We start from the raw sequence: 15,024 nt of genomic DNA on the forward strand, positions 1-15,024 counted from the left end.
ATTAACTTTAAATATTTTTATGACTTTTTACTTTTTTCTATTTAATTTACTGTACTTTCATGTAGCTATCCAGCTAGACTTGCTAGTCATCCATGAGGCTAGTCTTTTTTCACACAGTCTTCACAGTGATTATGGGTCGTGGTGGTAATGACGACACCCAAAATTCCAGCAGCCCATTTCTGCTTCTATTCTGAGAAATACCCAAATATATATTTTTACTAGATTCAATTGGCCTGTATGATTATGTCAGACATGTAACAGGTTGAATACACATCTTCACTTTTAACACACTTCTAAAGCCTGAGAAATGTGGCACTTAAAAATGAAAACTGCCATCAGACACAGTGCAATTTGCATCTTTCGGCTTAAATTATTGGTCCAGATACAGTAAATAATATTTGGAAAAAAGCAGTCATATTTTAAATGTAGTGCATTATTTGTATTCACATATCCTTTCACAAACAGCCAGTACCGTACATGCTGTGGTGGTGGAGGCAGAGTCCAGTTTGTCCCTTTAGATCATCCATGGTGTTCTTGTTCATATAAGATCATCGTTAGATCAAATTTTTCACTCAAATCTGTTACAACGGTTACAATTTGGAAATTAAAAACAGATGTTTGTAGTCAGAATTTGTGTGATTCCTTCATGAAAAGTTTATTTTCCTTTCTACGAAAAGACTGATAATAAATAATAATTAATCATGAATTTAGAGTTCCCTTTGGGGTAAGCAGCATCCTATGGTTCAGCGCTCGAACTGTCAGATCCTGTCGGAAGACGCGTCGGCAGGGGAGAAGAAGTTAACCCTACAGCAGGTCCTAAACTGGTGATGATGGGGTGGTGGGGGTACAAAATCCCTTTCAAAACAAGTCAGTCCTCTCGGCAGCCATTATTGGCACACTCTCGGGCAGGCTGGGCAAATATTTTTCTATGTAAACAAGAGACATACAAGTACAGCTCCTATCTACTTGAATGGGGAACATACACTCACCTAAAGGATTATTAGGAACACCACACTAATACTGTGGTTGACCCCCTTTCGCCTTCAGAACTGCCTTAATTCTACGTGGCATTGATTCAACAAGGTGCTGTAAAACATTCTTTAGAAATGTTGGCCCATATTGATAGGATAGCATCTTGCAGTTGATGGAGATTTGTGGGATGCACATCCAGGGCACGAAGCTCCCGTTCCACCACATCCCAAAGATGCTCTATTGGGTTGAGATCTGGTGACTGTGGGGGCCATTTTAGTACAGTGAACTCATTGTCATGTTCAAGAAACCAATTTGAAATGATTCGAGCTTTGTGACATGGTGCATTATCCTGCTGGAAGTAGCCATCAGAGGATGGGTACATGGTGGACATAAAGGGATGGACATGGTCAGAAACAATGCTCAGGTAGGCCGTGGCATTTAAACGATGCCCAATTGGCACTAAGGGGCCTAAAGTGTGCCAAGAAAACATCCCCCACACCATTACACCACCACCACCAGCCTGCACAGTGGTAACAAGGCATGATGGATCCATGTTCTCATTCTGTTTACGCCAAATTCTGACTCTACCATCTGAATGTCTCAACAGAAATCGAGACTCATCAGACCAGGCAACATTTTTCCAGTCTTCAACTGTCCGATTTTGGTGAGCTCTTGCAAATTGTAGCCTCTTTTTCCTATTTGTAGTGGAGATGAGTGGTACCCGGTGGGGTCTTCTGCTGTTGTAGCCCATCCGCCTCAAGGTTGTGCATGTTGTGGCTTCACAAATGCTTTGCTGCATACCTCGGTTGTAACGAGTGGTTATTTCAGGCAAAGTTGCTCTTCTATCAGCTTGAATCAGTCGGCCCATTCTCCTCTGACCTCTAGCATCAACAAGGCATTTACGCCCACAGGACTGCCGCATACTGGATGTTTTTCCTTTTCACACCATTCTTTGTAAACCCTAGAAATGGTTGTGCGTGAAAATCCCAGTAACTGAGCAGATTGTGAAATACTCAGACTGGCCCGTCTGGCACCAACAACCATGCCACGCTCAAAATTGCTTAAATCACCTTTCTTTCCCATTCTGACATTCAGTTTGGAGTTCAGGAGATTGTCTTGACCAGGACCACACCCCTAAATGCATTGAAGCAACTGCCATGTGATTGGTTGATTAGATAATTGCATTAATGAGAAATTTAACAGGTGTTCCTAATAATCCTTTAGGTGAGTGTATTTCAAATCAGCAGTAAAGGCTGACAACACTGGTTTCATAAATTGTGCTTCTTTGGGTCAGATCACGCAAAAAAAACAAGCTAATGCGTGTCTAGCTAATGCGTGTGGATGCTCTCAAGTTTATTGACAGGCGATGTCTATCTAAATGGTGATTGGCTGTTTTACCTGTAAGGCGGGACTTCCTTTTCTACATCTGTTGGCCGTTCCAATTTCTCCCCTTCATTTTATTAGAAGTGGCCCATCTTTGCTAAATAGTCTCTGGTTAAAACAAACGGTGACATAACAAGTGATGAAAGAGCTGCAGAGCTTACAAAGCAGAAGCTGGATTGTGATTGGATGAGATGCCTGAATTGAATGAATATCATAATTCTATTACAAGTCTTCCTGACAGAACTACCACTAATGATTTCATATCTAAAAACAGCAGCTGCAGGGCAAATGGGTCTTATTAAAACAGACACCATAACAATGACTGTGATTCGTGAAATACAGTGCATCAGGAAAGTATTCACAGCGCTTCACTTTTTCCACATTTTGTTATGAGGAAAATCCAAAATGGATTAAATTCATTATTTGAATTATTATCTGCTTGTGTGTCCGATCAACTGAATTTACCACAGGTGGACTCCTATCAAATTGTAGAATCTTCTCAAGGATGATCAGTGGAAACAGGATGCACCTGAGCTCAATTTTGAGTGTCATGACAAAGGCTGTGAATACTTATGTACATGTGATTTTTTTTAATTTTTAATTTGTAATAAATTTGCAAAACTTTCAAATAAACTTCTTTCACGTTGTCATTATGGGGTATTGTTTGTAGAATTTTTAGGAAAATAATGAATTTAATCCATTTTGGAATAAGGATGTAACATAACAAACTGTGGAAAAAGTGAAGCACTGTGAATACTTTCTGGATGCACTGTATCATAATTTATGTCAAATCCTGAGATTGGGTGTTTTAACCCTACAAACAGCAATTTTGGTGCATTTTCAGCTCAATATGAGCAAAGCGCCCATTGATAGCAGTTATTTTCTGGGGTGCCAAAAGAACCCAGAAGTGCCAGATCTGAGCGTTTGTTTGTGAACAGTAGCTTCATCTATATAAAATGCATCATATTATGAACAAGATGAATGATTAAAGGGACGGTTCACCCAACAATGAAAATTCTCTCATTATTTACTCACCATCATACTAGGTGTGTATGACTTTCTTTCTTCACCAGAACACATTTGAAGAAAACAAAAATCTCAGCTCAGTAGGTCATTAAAATGCAAGTGGATGCAAGTGGATCTGACATTTAATGCTCCAAAAATCACAGATAATCAGCATAAGCATCATCCATATGACTCCAGTTGTTAAATTAATGTCTTCTAAAGCAATACGATCGCTTTTGGTGTGAAAAAGATAAATATTTAAGTACTTTTTGACTATAATCCAATGCTTCCAGTAAGCTTCACGAGAGGGTGGAGATCATGCGTTCTTTCATGTGACTTATTCGCATTGGCATGTTAGGGACATATCTCACGTTCTCCGCTCAGTTGAGACATACAGGATAAGCACACAAATGCACAATTGTGAGTAAAGAAACAGATAAAAACAGATCTAAACCAAAACCAACAAAGCTTCTTAACAGTGTTCCTCCTACTCAGTTGTAAACACCGCTGCTCTTCTGGCTGTGACGCACGTGCAGCAGTTCTCATGGGTCTCACATGGAAGCATTGATTTACAGTATAAGTACTTTAATATTTAATCACCTTTTTCACACCAAAAGCGATTGTTTCATTTTATAAGACATTAATTTAACTGCTGGAGCCGTATGGATGGTGAATGCTGACTGTCTCTTCTATTTGGAGCTTTAAATGTCTGATCACCATCGACTTGCATTTTAAGGAACTACTGAGCTCAGATATATTTAAACATTTCTTCAAATGTATTCTGGTGAAGAAAGAAAGTCATATACACCTGTGATTTCATGTGGGAGTGTAAATGACAAGAGAATTTTAATTTTTGGGTGAACTGTCCCTTTAACAACGAGTCACTTGGAATGCAGACAATTTTTGACATGGTTTTCCATGCATAATATTTTAATAATATTCCTGTATGTGGACAGAGACAAATAATATACAGTAGAACAGTGAAATCGCTCACAGTAACTTCGTCTTGCCTGCACTCAACTCCAATGTCTGCACTTCCATTGATAGTTGCTGCATCACATTGCTGCTCATTTGCATAAAGTTAATATTTTAAGAACTTTAAGAGTTGCTGGACATGCACACATTGTGTTGCTAAACGTCGATGTCGCTTGTGTCAGCAGATATCATCAACTCTTATTGAAAATTAATGACTTCCACTCGCTTTACCACTGTATCTCGTTAGTGTGAATGTATCTTGAGTTTGTGTGTACTGATTTTGTTCCTTGCTACAATTGTGTTAATGTGTCAAGTTTGCATTCAGTTCCATTTTAGGAAAGGTGTTCAAGAGGCATAAACTTAAATGTGTTTGAAGATGTATACTCAAAAGGCTAATTTAACTTAAACTGAAATGGAACTGATGAATAAATCAAATATGGATAATGACTAAATCAGATATGATGAGATCTTTTCACCACACCAGAGTTTGATCGTCATGAGTTGAGGATCTATGAGGAAGTGGCAAAGGTGCCTCCGTTTCGCAGGAAGACGCTGGTTCTGATTGGAGCTCAGGGTGTGGGCCGCCGCAGCTTGAAGAATAAACTTTTGGTGTCTGACCCACATCGCTATGGAACCACCACTCCCTGTCAGTGCACATTTTTGTCGTTGTTGTTGTTGTTACAGTTTTTTACAACTGGTTGCATGCTTTTCTCAATACCTAGTATACATTTTCAAAACTCTTCATACTATCAACAGATCATCATTGTCCGTTGGCTGAACTGTGGATCATCTTAATGCACAAAATGCATTTAATGAATGGATTTAAACATTCAAAATGAATGAAATATTTTCTAACTCAAGATCTACTATTAAAAAAACTCTGTGTACCCACAGCTCATTTTGCACACTATTACTGTTTTCAAAATTGTTACATTTATGTATGTGCAAACAGGAAAATAAACTGAAATAGACAGCAATATGTTTTATTTCTACCATAATTTCATATTAAAGAATACCCAAGATATAAAAAAATTAAAATGCAAAACAATTAGCAAAACCTAACAAAGCTGATTTCTCTTTTAGCTGATGACCTACACCGCTGTTTTGCTTTATCAGTGTTGTTTCCATCTATACAAAGGGGCACAACATTGTAATGTTTGCCTTATGCAAACATGGCTGAAATAGCAGGTAATCTCACAAGAGACTCTTTCGCTGTTACTAAGGTCAGGTTTAGGTTTACTGTAGATTTAGTGGTGAGGTTAAGGTAAGGGATAGGTTTACAGGTAGGGATTGGTGTAGAGTTTCTGCAGGAATCCAATTAAACACTATAAACTTGTTGTGTGTGAACATTGTAAGTGGCTCTCACAAGACTTTAGGTAACCAGGTGATTACCTTCTAGACATGACCCAGGTAGACAGGGAGGACAAGGAAGAGATAGAAGAGTGCATATGTGAGGTGCAAGACAATTGAGAGCTGTATCCAACCATACATGCATGCATATTGAATCATTAGAGAGTATAATTTGTGATTTGTTCATGTAACATGCACTGCAGTGCATCCTGCACATCCTGTACTAGACTAGAATGACATTTTCAAAAACCAACCTAGGAGGCCCTCATCCCTTTAGCTACGATCAAATTTAAGTAAGAGCGGGAGGCAGCCATCATGAAGACGACGTCCGACGTACCAACCTGGGAGTCAGAAGAGGAAAAAAGGAAGAGGAGGAAAAGAAGAAACATGACAGTGCTGACTGGTTCAGAATCTGTCATTTTTACTGAATTATCCCTTCTCACAAAATATTGCCAACGGCCACACAAGTTGCGATAGGCTGTTGTTTACATTCACTGCACATTATTCTCCATGCAATTCTTATTTAATCGTGATATAATATAGCTACATCATTTGAAAAGTGTAATCTCCAGCTTTGATATTTCACCACTGTTTTATGATAACTCATTTATATTAGGAGTGATCAAATTCAAAGTGATAGTTATGGACATAAACATGTGACACACATGCACATTAAAGTGAGCTCTCTTGTTTTTGTCATTGCAAGGCTTTAGCAAAACATGTCCATTAATGCATTTAAAGACAATTTAATGGATTCTCATTTTTACTTCAAATTTCTTTAGAAAAGATTGGAATGTCATTCGGAGCAGATTCACTGAATGATTTGCTCCCAGTAAAAGACAATTTTTTGTACGCACTCTCTGTGCTGGTTTAGCACACGATTTGCTAAATAAATTACTCAGATCAGGCAATGGCACAAAGGTGCCCACAAAATCGCTGCTGAATGCAATTTGCTCAATCAAAAGGATACTGCAGACCACTGTATTTTACACACCCTGCCGGGACTGTACAGCATCACTGTGATCCAGACACCTGAAGGGCCCAATTTTTTTATTATTTTTTTTTTTGCCTAGGGCCAGAGTCCCTACAATCACCTCTGGACATGTATGAAGTGTTTCAATGTTATTCGTGAATTTTGGAAGAGAAATAACTGTGTTAAATGTTTGTAAATGGGTCAGTATTGAGAAAGGCACGTGAACCAGTTGTAAAAAAACTATAATGAATAATATAATTGAATATTTAAATTGGTTTCAGATCAGTGTATGCATATTTCTTACATCACATTTAGATGTAAATAAGTGTAATAAAAAAAAAATTGTAAATAAGAAATTAAAATATTTTTTTTTGTCAAAAATATGGGGAAGTGTGTAATTTATTCAATGTACAAATACTTTCTCCTATCCCAGTTTAGTAATCCGAGTAAACTGTAAGCCGTTTGTAAGTTGATTTCCCTGAAAGGTGTAACTGTGGCTCTGTGGTGCTATATTAATAAAAACACTGTATTTAAATTCATGAATATGATTATACGCAAGACTAATGTTAACCTGCGTATGTTTTTGTGGACAGACACATCACGTAAGCCTAAGGTGGATGAAAAGGAGGGGCAGATGTATCTGTTTATGTCTCGCAGTGAGATGGAAGCAGACATTAAAAGTGGTCGTTTTCTAGAGCACGGTGAATACGATGGAAACCTGTACGGCACTAAGATCGACTCCATTCATGAGGTTGTGGACTCCGGCAAGATCTGCATTCTGGATGTCAATCCTCAGGTGACTGATCACATTTCACAAGATCATATTTATAATGACTGTTATGACACATTAAAGGAATATTTCAGGCTAAATTAAACTAAAAGGTTTAATATCTGCGTTAAAAACATCACCACAAGGAATTGCAAAAATAACTAGACAAATAAAGTTTGCCATGTAAAACTTTGGTGCTGGCTTGACAAAGCATTGTCTGAAAGTTAATAATCATTTTAAAAGCTTATATTTCGAAGGTTGTGCAGGTCCAAAAGAAAATGACAGATATTTTTTTTTTTTTTGGATCTGCAAAAGACATACAGACGGATAGATGCATCAATATAAATCTATGGGATTTTTAACCACTTTGAAGGTCAGATACAGGAACACTTAAAATCTGATCCATTAGAGAAGATTTTACAGCAAACTAAGTCAGAACAGTCAGAAGGTCTGTACCAAGTTTGGTGGGTGTAGCTTGGAAACACTTTTAGGGGTTACAATCAGCAACAGCGGTTCTAACTTGTATGGCAAAACCCCCTTCATCCAACCCCCTTCTATAAATAAATGTTAAAATTATACAATTACCACAACATTTCAAAAGTATAGCCATAAGACTGAAACATTAAACATGTTAGCATGAGGCTAGTGTAATATAACACCAAACCTACCAAATTATCTATTATAACACCTTAAATTTATTCAGAGAGTTGTCATGACTGAATCTGTAAAACATTTTTAACATGGAGCAAATTCCACCCACAGGAATTCTGTTGGTAATGCATAACAAGAAGTGTTGCGGCCTAGAGTTGTCCCACAATAAAAGAATGATCTAGTCGACTTCACAGTACAAATAACATACATTTTTGTATGAAAAAATGTATATAGTGTATTTAAAAAAATCCCATTCATGTTACTGATTTTAAACTCTCCGGGACACATGTCCCATAGACTTCCATTGAATTAGTATTATTTTGCATGGTAATCAACAGTGTTACAGATTCTGTCCATAAAGCTAAAGTTGAGTTTTATCTGAAATATTTGTATCTTTAATGATAAAATGTTTCACTCCGATGTTAGTAGCTCAATGTGTGACTGATAATGGTGAACTTTGGAGTTTCTTGTACTCTATGTTGTTTTAAATTCATTTTTAAGCAATAGAGATCCACAGAAGCACATTTACTTGTATTTTCTTACCAGGGACTAAAAAGTTTCAAGGAACGAAAACTAAAATAAACTAAATTCTTAGCAGAGAGTAACTGAAAACCGAAACAAAGTGATTTTCAATTGTTCCAGAATGAAAACTTTATTTTCAAATGCTGGTGAAAATAAACCGTTTGTAACCAGTTAATTTAGTTCAGAGAATTTTTCCATGAAACCAAAGGCCAAAGGGTTTATAACAATAACCTTTTGAAACTACACCACTTCATGTTGCTCCAAAAAATTAAACATGTGCTTTGATCCTGAAGGAAACCGCTGCATCCAACATTTCTTTGCCTAATCGCCTGTTATAAATGTTGCATTCTGTGAATGAAAACCTTTTTAACAACTATGTTTAATTACTACATATTCATGCACAGCTTATACAGATACAAGGAAAACATTATTAGAGGAAAAAAGTATATTTCGCAGTTGTTTCCTAGTCTTCACTGAATTATTGTTAGATATGATGCATTAATACAGATTTGATGTTGCCGGGTTTTAACTCAGAAGTAGATCTGTAAATAAAATTATACTTAACTGTTAATTAACTGTATGTTTGTTATGATTTCTATGCTGATATATCCACCACACCGGACATTTTTAAAATTATTTTGGTGAGGGAAGTGTCTTATTTAGGCCTTGTTTTTCCAGAACCTGTTGCTCTTGCGAGATCTGGAGACACTGCAATTGGTATTTCACACACCCTGACTAGTGTCATTTTAAAAAGAATGTTATTAACCGTTCTTTTATTTTGTTCTAACCGGTAACCTTTTGGAAAGGAGATGTCGGAACTTCTGAACCGGAACCAAAAAATATAGTTTTGGCTCAGAACGAACTGAAAAGAAAAACATTTCATTTTTAGTCCCTGGTTTATACAGTTAACGTGTTTTGTTCTCTTACAGGCGCTGAAAGTTCTGCGGACTGCAGAATTTCTTCCATATGTGGTGTTCATTGAAGCCCCAAACTTTGAGGTTCTGAAAGATATGAACAGATCTGCCATTGAGGCTGGTGTTGTGACTAAACAACTGACGGTAATTATTTATTAATCTGTGAATTGTTAGTTGTTGTTTTTTTTTAACCATTTAACCAAAACTCAAACAACATTTAGAGAGGTTTATGCTTAAAACATGAAAAAACTATTTGCCAGTTTAAAAATAATTTATTTCAAGATATGTTATCTGAAAACAAGTCACATTAACACATCAACATACACAATTTTGCTTTATTAAATTAAAAGTATTTTTTTTTGTATATTTAGATATTTTCAAATGGAAAGTCAGACAAAAATTCTGATTAAGAAGATGTTTTATTTCTGATCTGATATCCCTGAAAAGTCTTCCTCTTTTGTCTCTGTCTCTGTAGGACTCAGAACTCAAGCGTACAGTGGATGAGAGTGAAAGGATCCAGAGAGCGTACGGTCACTATTTTGACCTCAGCATTGTGAATGATAATCTGGACGGAGCGTACCGCAGCCTCAGAAGGGCGCTAGACAGACTCAACACAGACCACCAGTGGGTTCCTGTCAGCTGGGTCTTCTGAGAGCAGATCAGTCCATTTCTGCTATTCTCACAGTGGCTAGGAGTCTAGTTAACTGTTGTAATCTATGTGAACTTCCCCGTTGTTTAGATTTTTGCAAAAAAAAACATGAGAATAGAAAGTACTTTATTATTTTATAAAGAAGAGAACCTGATGTGTATATCTGTATTCGTTTTCAAGGGGTTCTGTACAGTGCTGTTTGTTTGTTATTGCTGTGAGAGTAGGGCTGTATATTTGTATAGATAATGTGGTCAGTAAATACTGTAGAATACATTTTAGCACCCATAGTTAACGAAGATATTCTGAATCATTTTGGATGTATCAATGCAATGATTATGTTGTGATTTATCGGGATTGTTAAGTTTTGATGTATTAAATGCAGAATCAAAGAGTATGCTGTGTCTTGGTTGTGACATATACTTGTTATGTTCTGATTGGTTTAAAAGCAATATGTAAAGAAATAATTCATGTGAAATTCATGAGATCTTGTTGACCATTTATGGGTGCAATTCACATTGCCAAACAACTGAACACTATGTCATGCAACATACAATACATACTGTTTTTTTTCCATATACCAATAAAATGAATAAATACAATTACATTACATTACAAAAATGAGAGTGGGTTCAGGAAGTAAAATTCTTCATATTATCCATAAAAAAAAAAATTTTACGAAAAAATATCAAACTTTCAAGGCAGACCTACTATGATCTCTGAGATTGTTAAGCAGTGATATAATGTACGCCTCTGTAACACCCAGTATTCAGTGAACCTCGAAAAGGTTGTAACCTTGGTTGCCTGAAAGGAGGGAACGAGTCGCTGCATCAGTAGCATGCGCTATGGGAACTCCTACAAGGCTTCAGAGATCGTCACTCCTGGTAGAAACACAACATTCTATTTACAGATGGTGTTTGATGCTCCGCCCCTTTTGCCCATGTCATCGAGGGCATACAGAAGCACAGTGCCATTTCACCATGATTTTTCAAATGAGAGGAGGAGCCATCTCTCAGTCCTTTAAAGGGATATTTCACCCAAAAATTGTAATTCTCTTATCATTTACTCATCCTCATGCCATCCCAGATATGTATGACATTCTTTCATCTGCAGAACACAAATTAAGATTTTTAGAAGAATATCTGTTGGTTCATTCAGTACAAGTGAATGGTGGCCAGAACTCTGAAGGTTCAAAAATCTATAAAGGCAGCATATGATAGGTTTGGGTGATAAATAGATCATTATCAACCTGTGACCATCCCCAACCAGTAGGTGGCTTAATGTGAAAGTGAAAGTCGCTTCCACTCCTGCATGTGGAAGTGAAAGTGAAAGTGCAGATTTATAGTGATTTTTATATTCATCACTTTTTGTACTTTCACAAAACTTCATATTCAGTGTTTATAGAATTACATTTCAGCATGTACAATTTCCCAAGCCAATTCACATTTTCTAGAGAATATTAAATATTTTATTGAAAAGTAGCTGTACATTTGAAAAGGATGCATTACATTTAGCTGACCCTCTCTTACCAATCATACAATACTTAAACACACATTATGTGAAAACATTTTCATCTGTACATTTCAAGAAACACTTATATGCAGCATTATGACACATTAATCAATAAATCTGCTCATATTTCACATAATGAGGTAGCCGTTTACCTATTTCAATTTCACACTATTAATTAATATACAAAACCATTTGTGTTTGTTTAAGAGCATTCTAACAACAAGGTGCTAGATGGCTAGTTCATTTGCAAACAAATATTGTCTGATAAAAGAAAGCAGCATGTTAATATAGTTCAGAATATTTTTTGAGATATTGTTCAGTATGGCTATGAGACATAGATATATTTTGGTAACCAATATAAAGAAATGATTAACATTAGAATATTACCATAATTAATTGAGGCGAAAGCAAAATTAATATTCCTAGAATAAATATTCTGGATTTCAACCTTTTTACAGTTTACGTATACTGGATTTAGACTGGGTCTAGAGAAAGACATTTAACCCTCATTCCTCAATGCTATTTTTACGCTTACAAACAAAATTTTATTGGATCCTTAACACAAACCTCTTCTCAACCACTTTACTCAATCATGAAACATTGGTTGCCTCCACCATCTAACACATGTTGTTTGAGTGTGAAACATTTTATCTGAACCAATTTAAATGATTTTTTTCCATTACTGCATATGTTCTACTGGAAGTATTTGAAGGGAAAATTATAGTTTTTTATTCTATTTTCTATTTTTATTATCAAATCTCAGTTATACAAGATCTGCCTAGTTACATAAGAATAAAGGTTCAACTTATGCCTCTTGACATGGTTTACAAAGATAAAGCTTAGCTTTAAAAGATAAGCATTATCTATGATGTGCAAACTCTAAAGGACTTCCTGTCCTGTGAAACTCATGTTCAGTAACTGTAACTGTTTGACAGACTTTGCCTAATTTGCTCATTAAGGTAAAACTATGTTGTATTTTTTCTGATAGTATTTAATAGTTCTCCTTAAGCCAGACTTTATGCCTACTATAGACATAAATGCCTCCTGTAAAGTATTTTTCATATTTAATGTTGAAAAGTTTAAATTATTCTTTCTCTTTTTGAGATAATTTGTGAATGTCTTGGAAAATTGTAAAGTGTATGAACTATTACTTGTACAATTAGTTATTAGTAATTAAACAATAATACAAGTAGTCTTCTGGCACTCCTAGCACAATTAGCAAAACATCCACTATATTCGAAATGCACTTAGTGATTTCTAATTACTAAACGTAAACTATATATATACATATATATATATATATATATATATATATATATATATATATATATATATATATATATAGTTATATATAGCATTATGTTAGCACATTTTTACAATTTTTTAGTACTCCGCTAGGTGATGCTAGCATGTGTTAGCATTATTAGCACGTTTTTAGCATGTTCTATATATATATATGTTTTAACACTTAGCTAGGTTATGCTAACATGTGTTAACATTATGTTAACACATTTTTAGCATGTTTTAACACTTCGCTAGGTGATGCTAGCATGTGTTAGCATGATACTAGCACGTTTTTAGCATATTTTAACACTTCGCTAGGCGATGCTAACATGTGTTAGCATTATGTTAGCACGTTTTTAGCATGTTTTAGCACTTAGCTAGGTGATGCTAACATGTGTTAGCATTATGTTAGCACATTTTTAACATTTTTTAGCACTTAGCTAGGTGATGCTAGCATGTGTTAGCATGAATTTAACACGTTTTAGCATGTTTTAGCACTTCGCTAGGCGATGCTAGCATGTGTTAACATGATGATAGCACATTTTTAGCATGTTTTAGCACTTCGCTAGGCAATGCTAGCATGTGTTAACATGATGCTAGCACGTTTTAATACTTCGCTAGGCGATGCTAGCATGTGTTAGCACGATGCTAGCACATTTTTAGCATGTTATTGCACTTCGCTAGCTGATGCTAACATGTGTTAGCATGATGCTAGCATGTTTTTAGCATGTTTTAACACTTTGCTAGGCGATGCTAGCTTGTGTTAGCATGATGCTTGCAGGTTTTTAGCATGTTTTTGCACTTCGCTAGGCGATGCTAGCATGTGTTATCATGAAGCTAGCACGTTTTTAGCATGTTTTAGCGTGTGGCTATGAAGATTTTAGGTCATTACTTTTTGGCTGCTTGATAAAATAAATCCTCTGAGGGAGAGAGAGAGGGAGAGATGCAGGGCTGACAGGCCCTTTTTGTCTGTGTGTGTGAAAATGTCAGTTGGGATTTAAATTTCTGAACATTCCGCAATGTTAAGTCAATGGGATTTTTCCAGTTTTTGATCATCCGCTGTGGGAAAACCGTAAGTCCGATCAGTTAGAAAAGATATAGCACACTATTCGGGATTAGTCTGAAGGTCTGTGCCGAGTTTGGTGCCTGTAGCTTAAAAGCTCTAAAGCTCTCTCACAAGCCAACTTAATTAATTATATATACTTGATGTGAATCTATTATAGAGTGATAAATAATTGCAGTATTTATGTCTAATAAACCCTGTTGAATGTTTGAATACTTACATGTAAAACAAATAAGTCTATGTTCTTTTAAGGTACCCCAACCCTGATTACAGATGCAACAATGAATAAGGCCTAGTTATTAAAAAACAAAAGGTAAAGAAGTATGTCCAGCTCATTACTCATACTATTGTTGATCGCTCTGTGACGTCACATATAAAGGTGGAGCGTATGGTGGAGGTGGCGACTCATGGGAATTCTCCATTTCTGAGTGTGGTGTATCTTGACCACTGGAAATATTTAATTTCAAGCAGGACTGTAAAGGAAAATATGATTTATTTATTTTTTTGTTGCTGATTTAGATTTAGATTAAGATGAACCCAAATTTTACACATCTAGGTGTGGCGGACGGACTGAAGGACGGACGGACAGACGGACAGACAGACAGACAGACAGATAGATAGATAGATAGATAGTACCTCTGCATATGATGGTGGTAGACACACTTGTTCATATGGTGGTGGTCTGTAGTCAGACGCTTCGTCTGAATCAGACTCGTCTCTCTCATCCCTCATGGCTCTCTCAGGAATGGGAATAACAAAGACATGATCACTGTTTGATAGTTCCAGATCTGTGTCATGGTCCACCTCTCTACGGCCTGTCCTGCAGAATCTACAGCAGTACTTCAATACACACAGGCTCACTGTCAAAACCAATAGCGGAGCTAGAAAGGTCCTACACGTCATGAGAGAAACATCATTTAGTGTCTCATTTTGTTTAATTTACGGCCACCATATTACTCTTATAAAGTGTGTGATATAATTGCTATGGGTGAATTGTACAACAGT

General features: G+C 36.2%; 1 protein-coding gene across 4 annotated transcripts in view; it reads left to right on the forward strand.

Moving 5' to 3' along the window:
* mpp2b (MAGUK p55 scaffold protein 2b) overlaps positions 1-10,678 on the forward strand; it is a 119,322-nt gene extending 108,644 nt beyond the window's left edge. For all 4 annotated transcript variants that reach the window (XM_052112436.1, XM_052112437.1, XM_052112434.1 and 1 more), the window contains 4 exons: positions 4,820-4,981; positions 7,252-7,454; positions 9,530-9,658; positions 9,990-10,678. In XM_052112436.1, coding sequence (XP_051968396.1) covers positions 4,820-4,981; positions 7,252-7,454; positions 9,530-9,658; positions 9,990-10,166 — 671 coding nt within the window. In that variant the 3' untranslated portion in view covers positions 10,167-10,678. The remainder of the gene's footprint in view (positions 1-4,819; positions 4,982-7,251; positions 7,455-9,529; positions 9,659-9,989) is intronic.
* The last annotated feature ends 4,346 nt before the right edge of the window (positions 10,679-15,024 follow it).

The sequence above is a fragment of the Xyrauchen texanus genome, chromosome 40 (assembly GCF_025860055.1).
Source record: "Xyrauchen texanus isolate HMW12.3.18 chromosome 40, RBS_HiC_50CHRs, whole genome shotgun sequence".
NCBI classification, from domain to species: Eukaryota; Metazoa; Chordata; class Actinopteri; order Cypriniformes; family Catostomidae; genus Xyrauchen; species Xyrauchen texanus.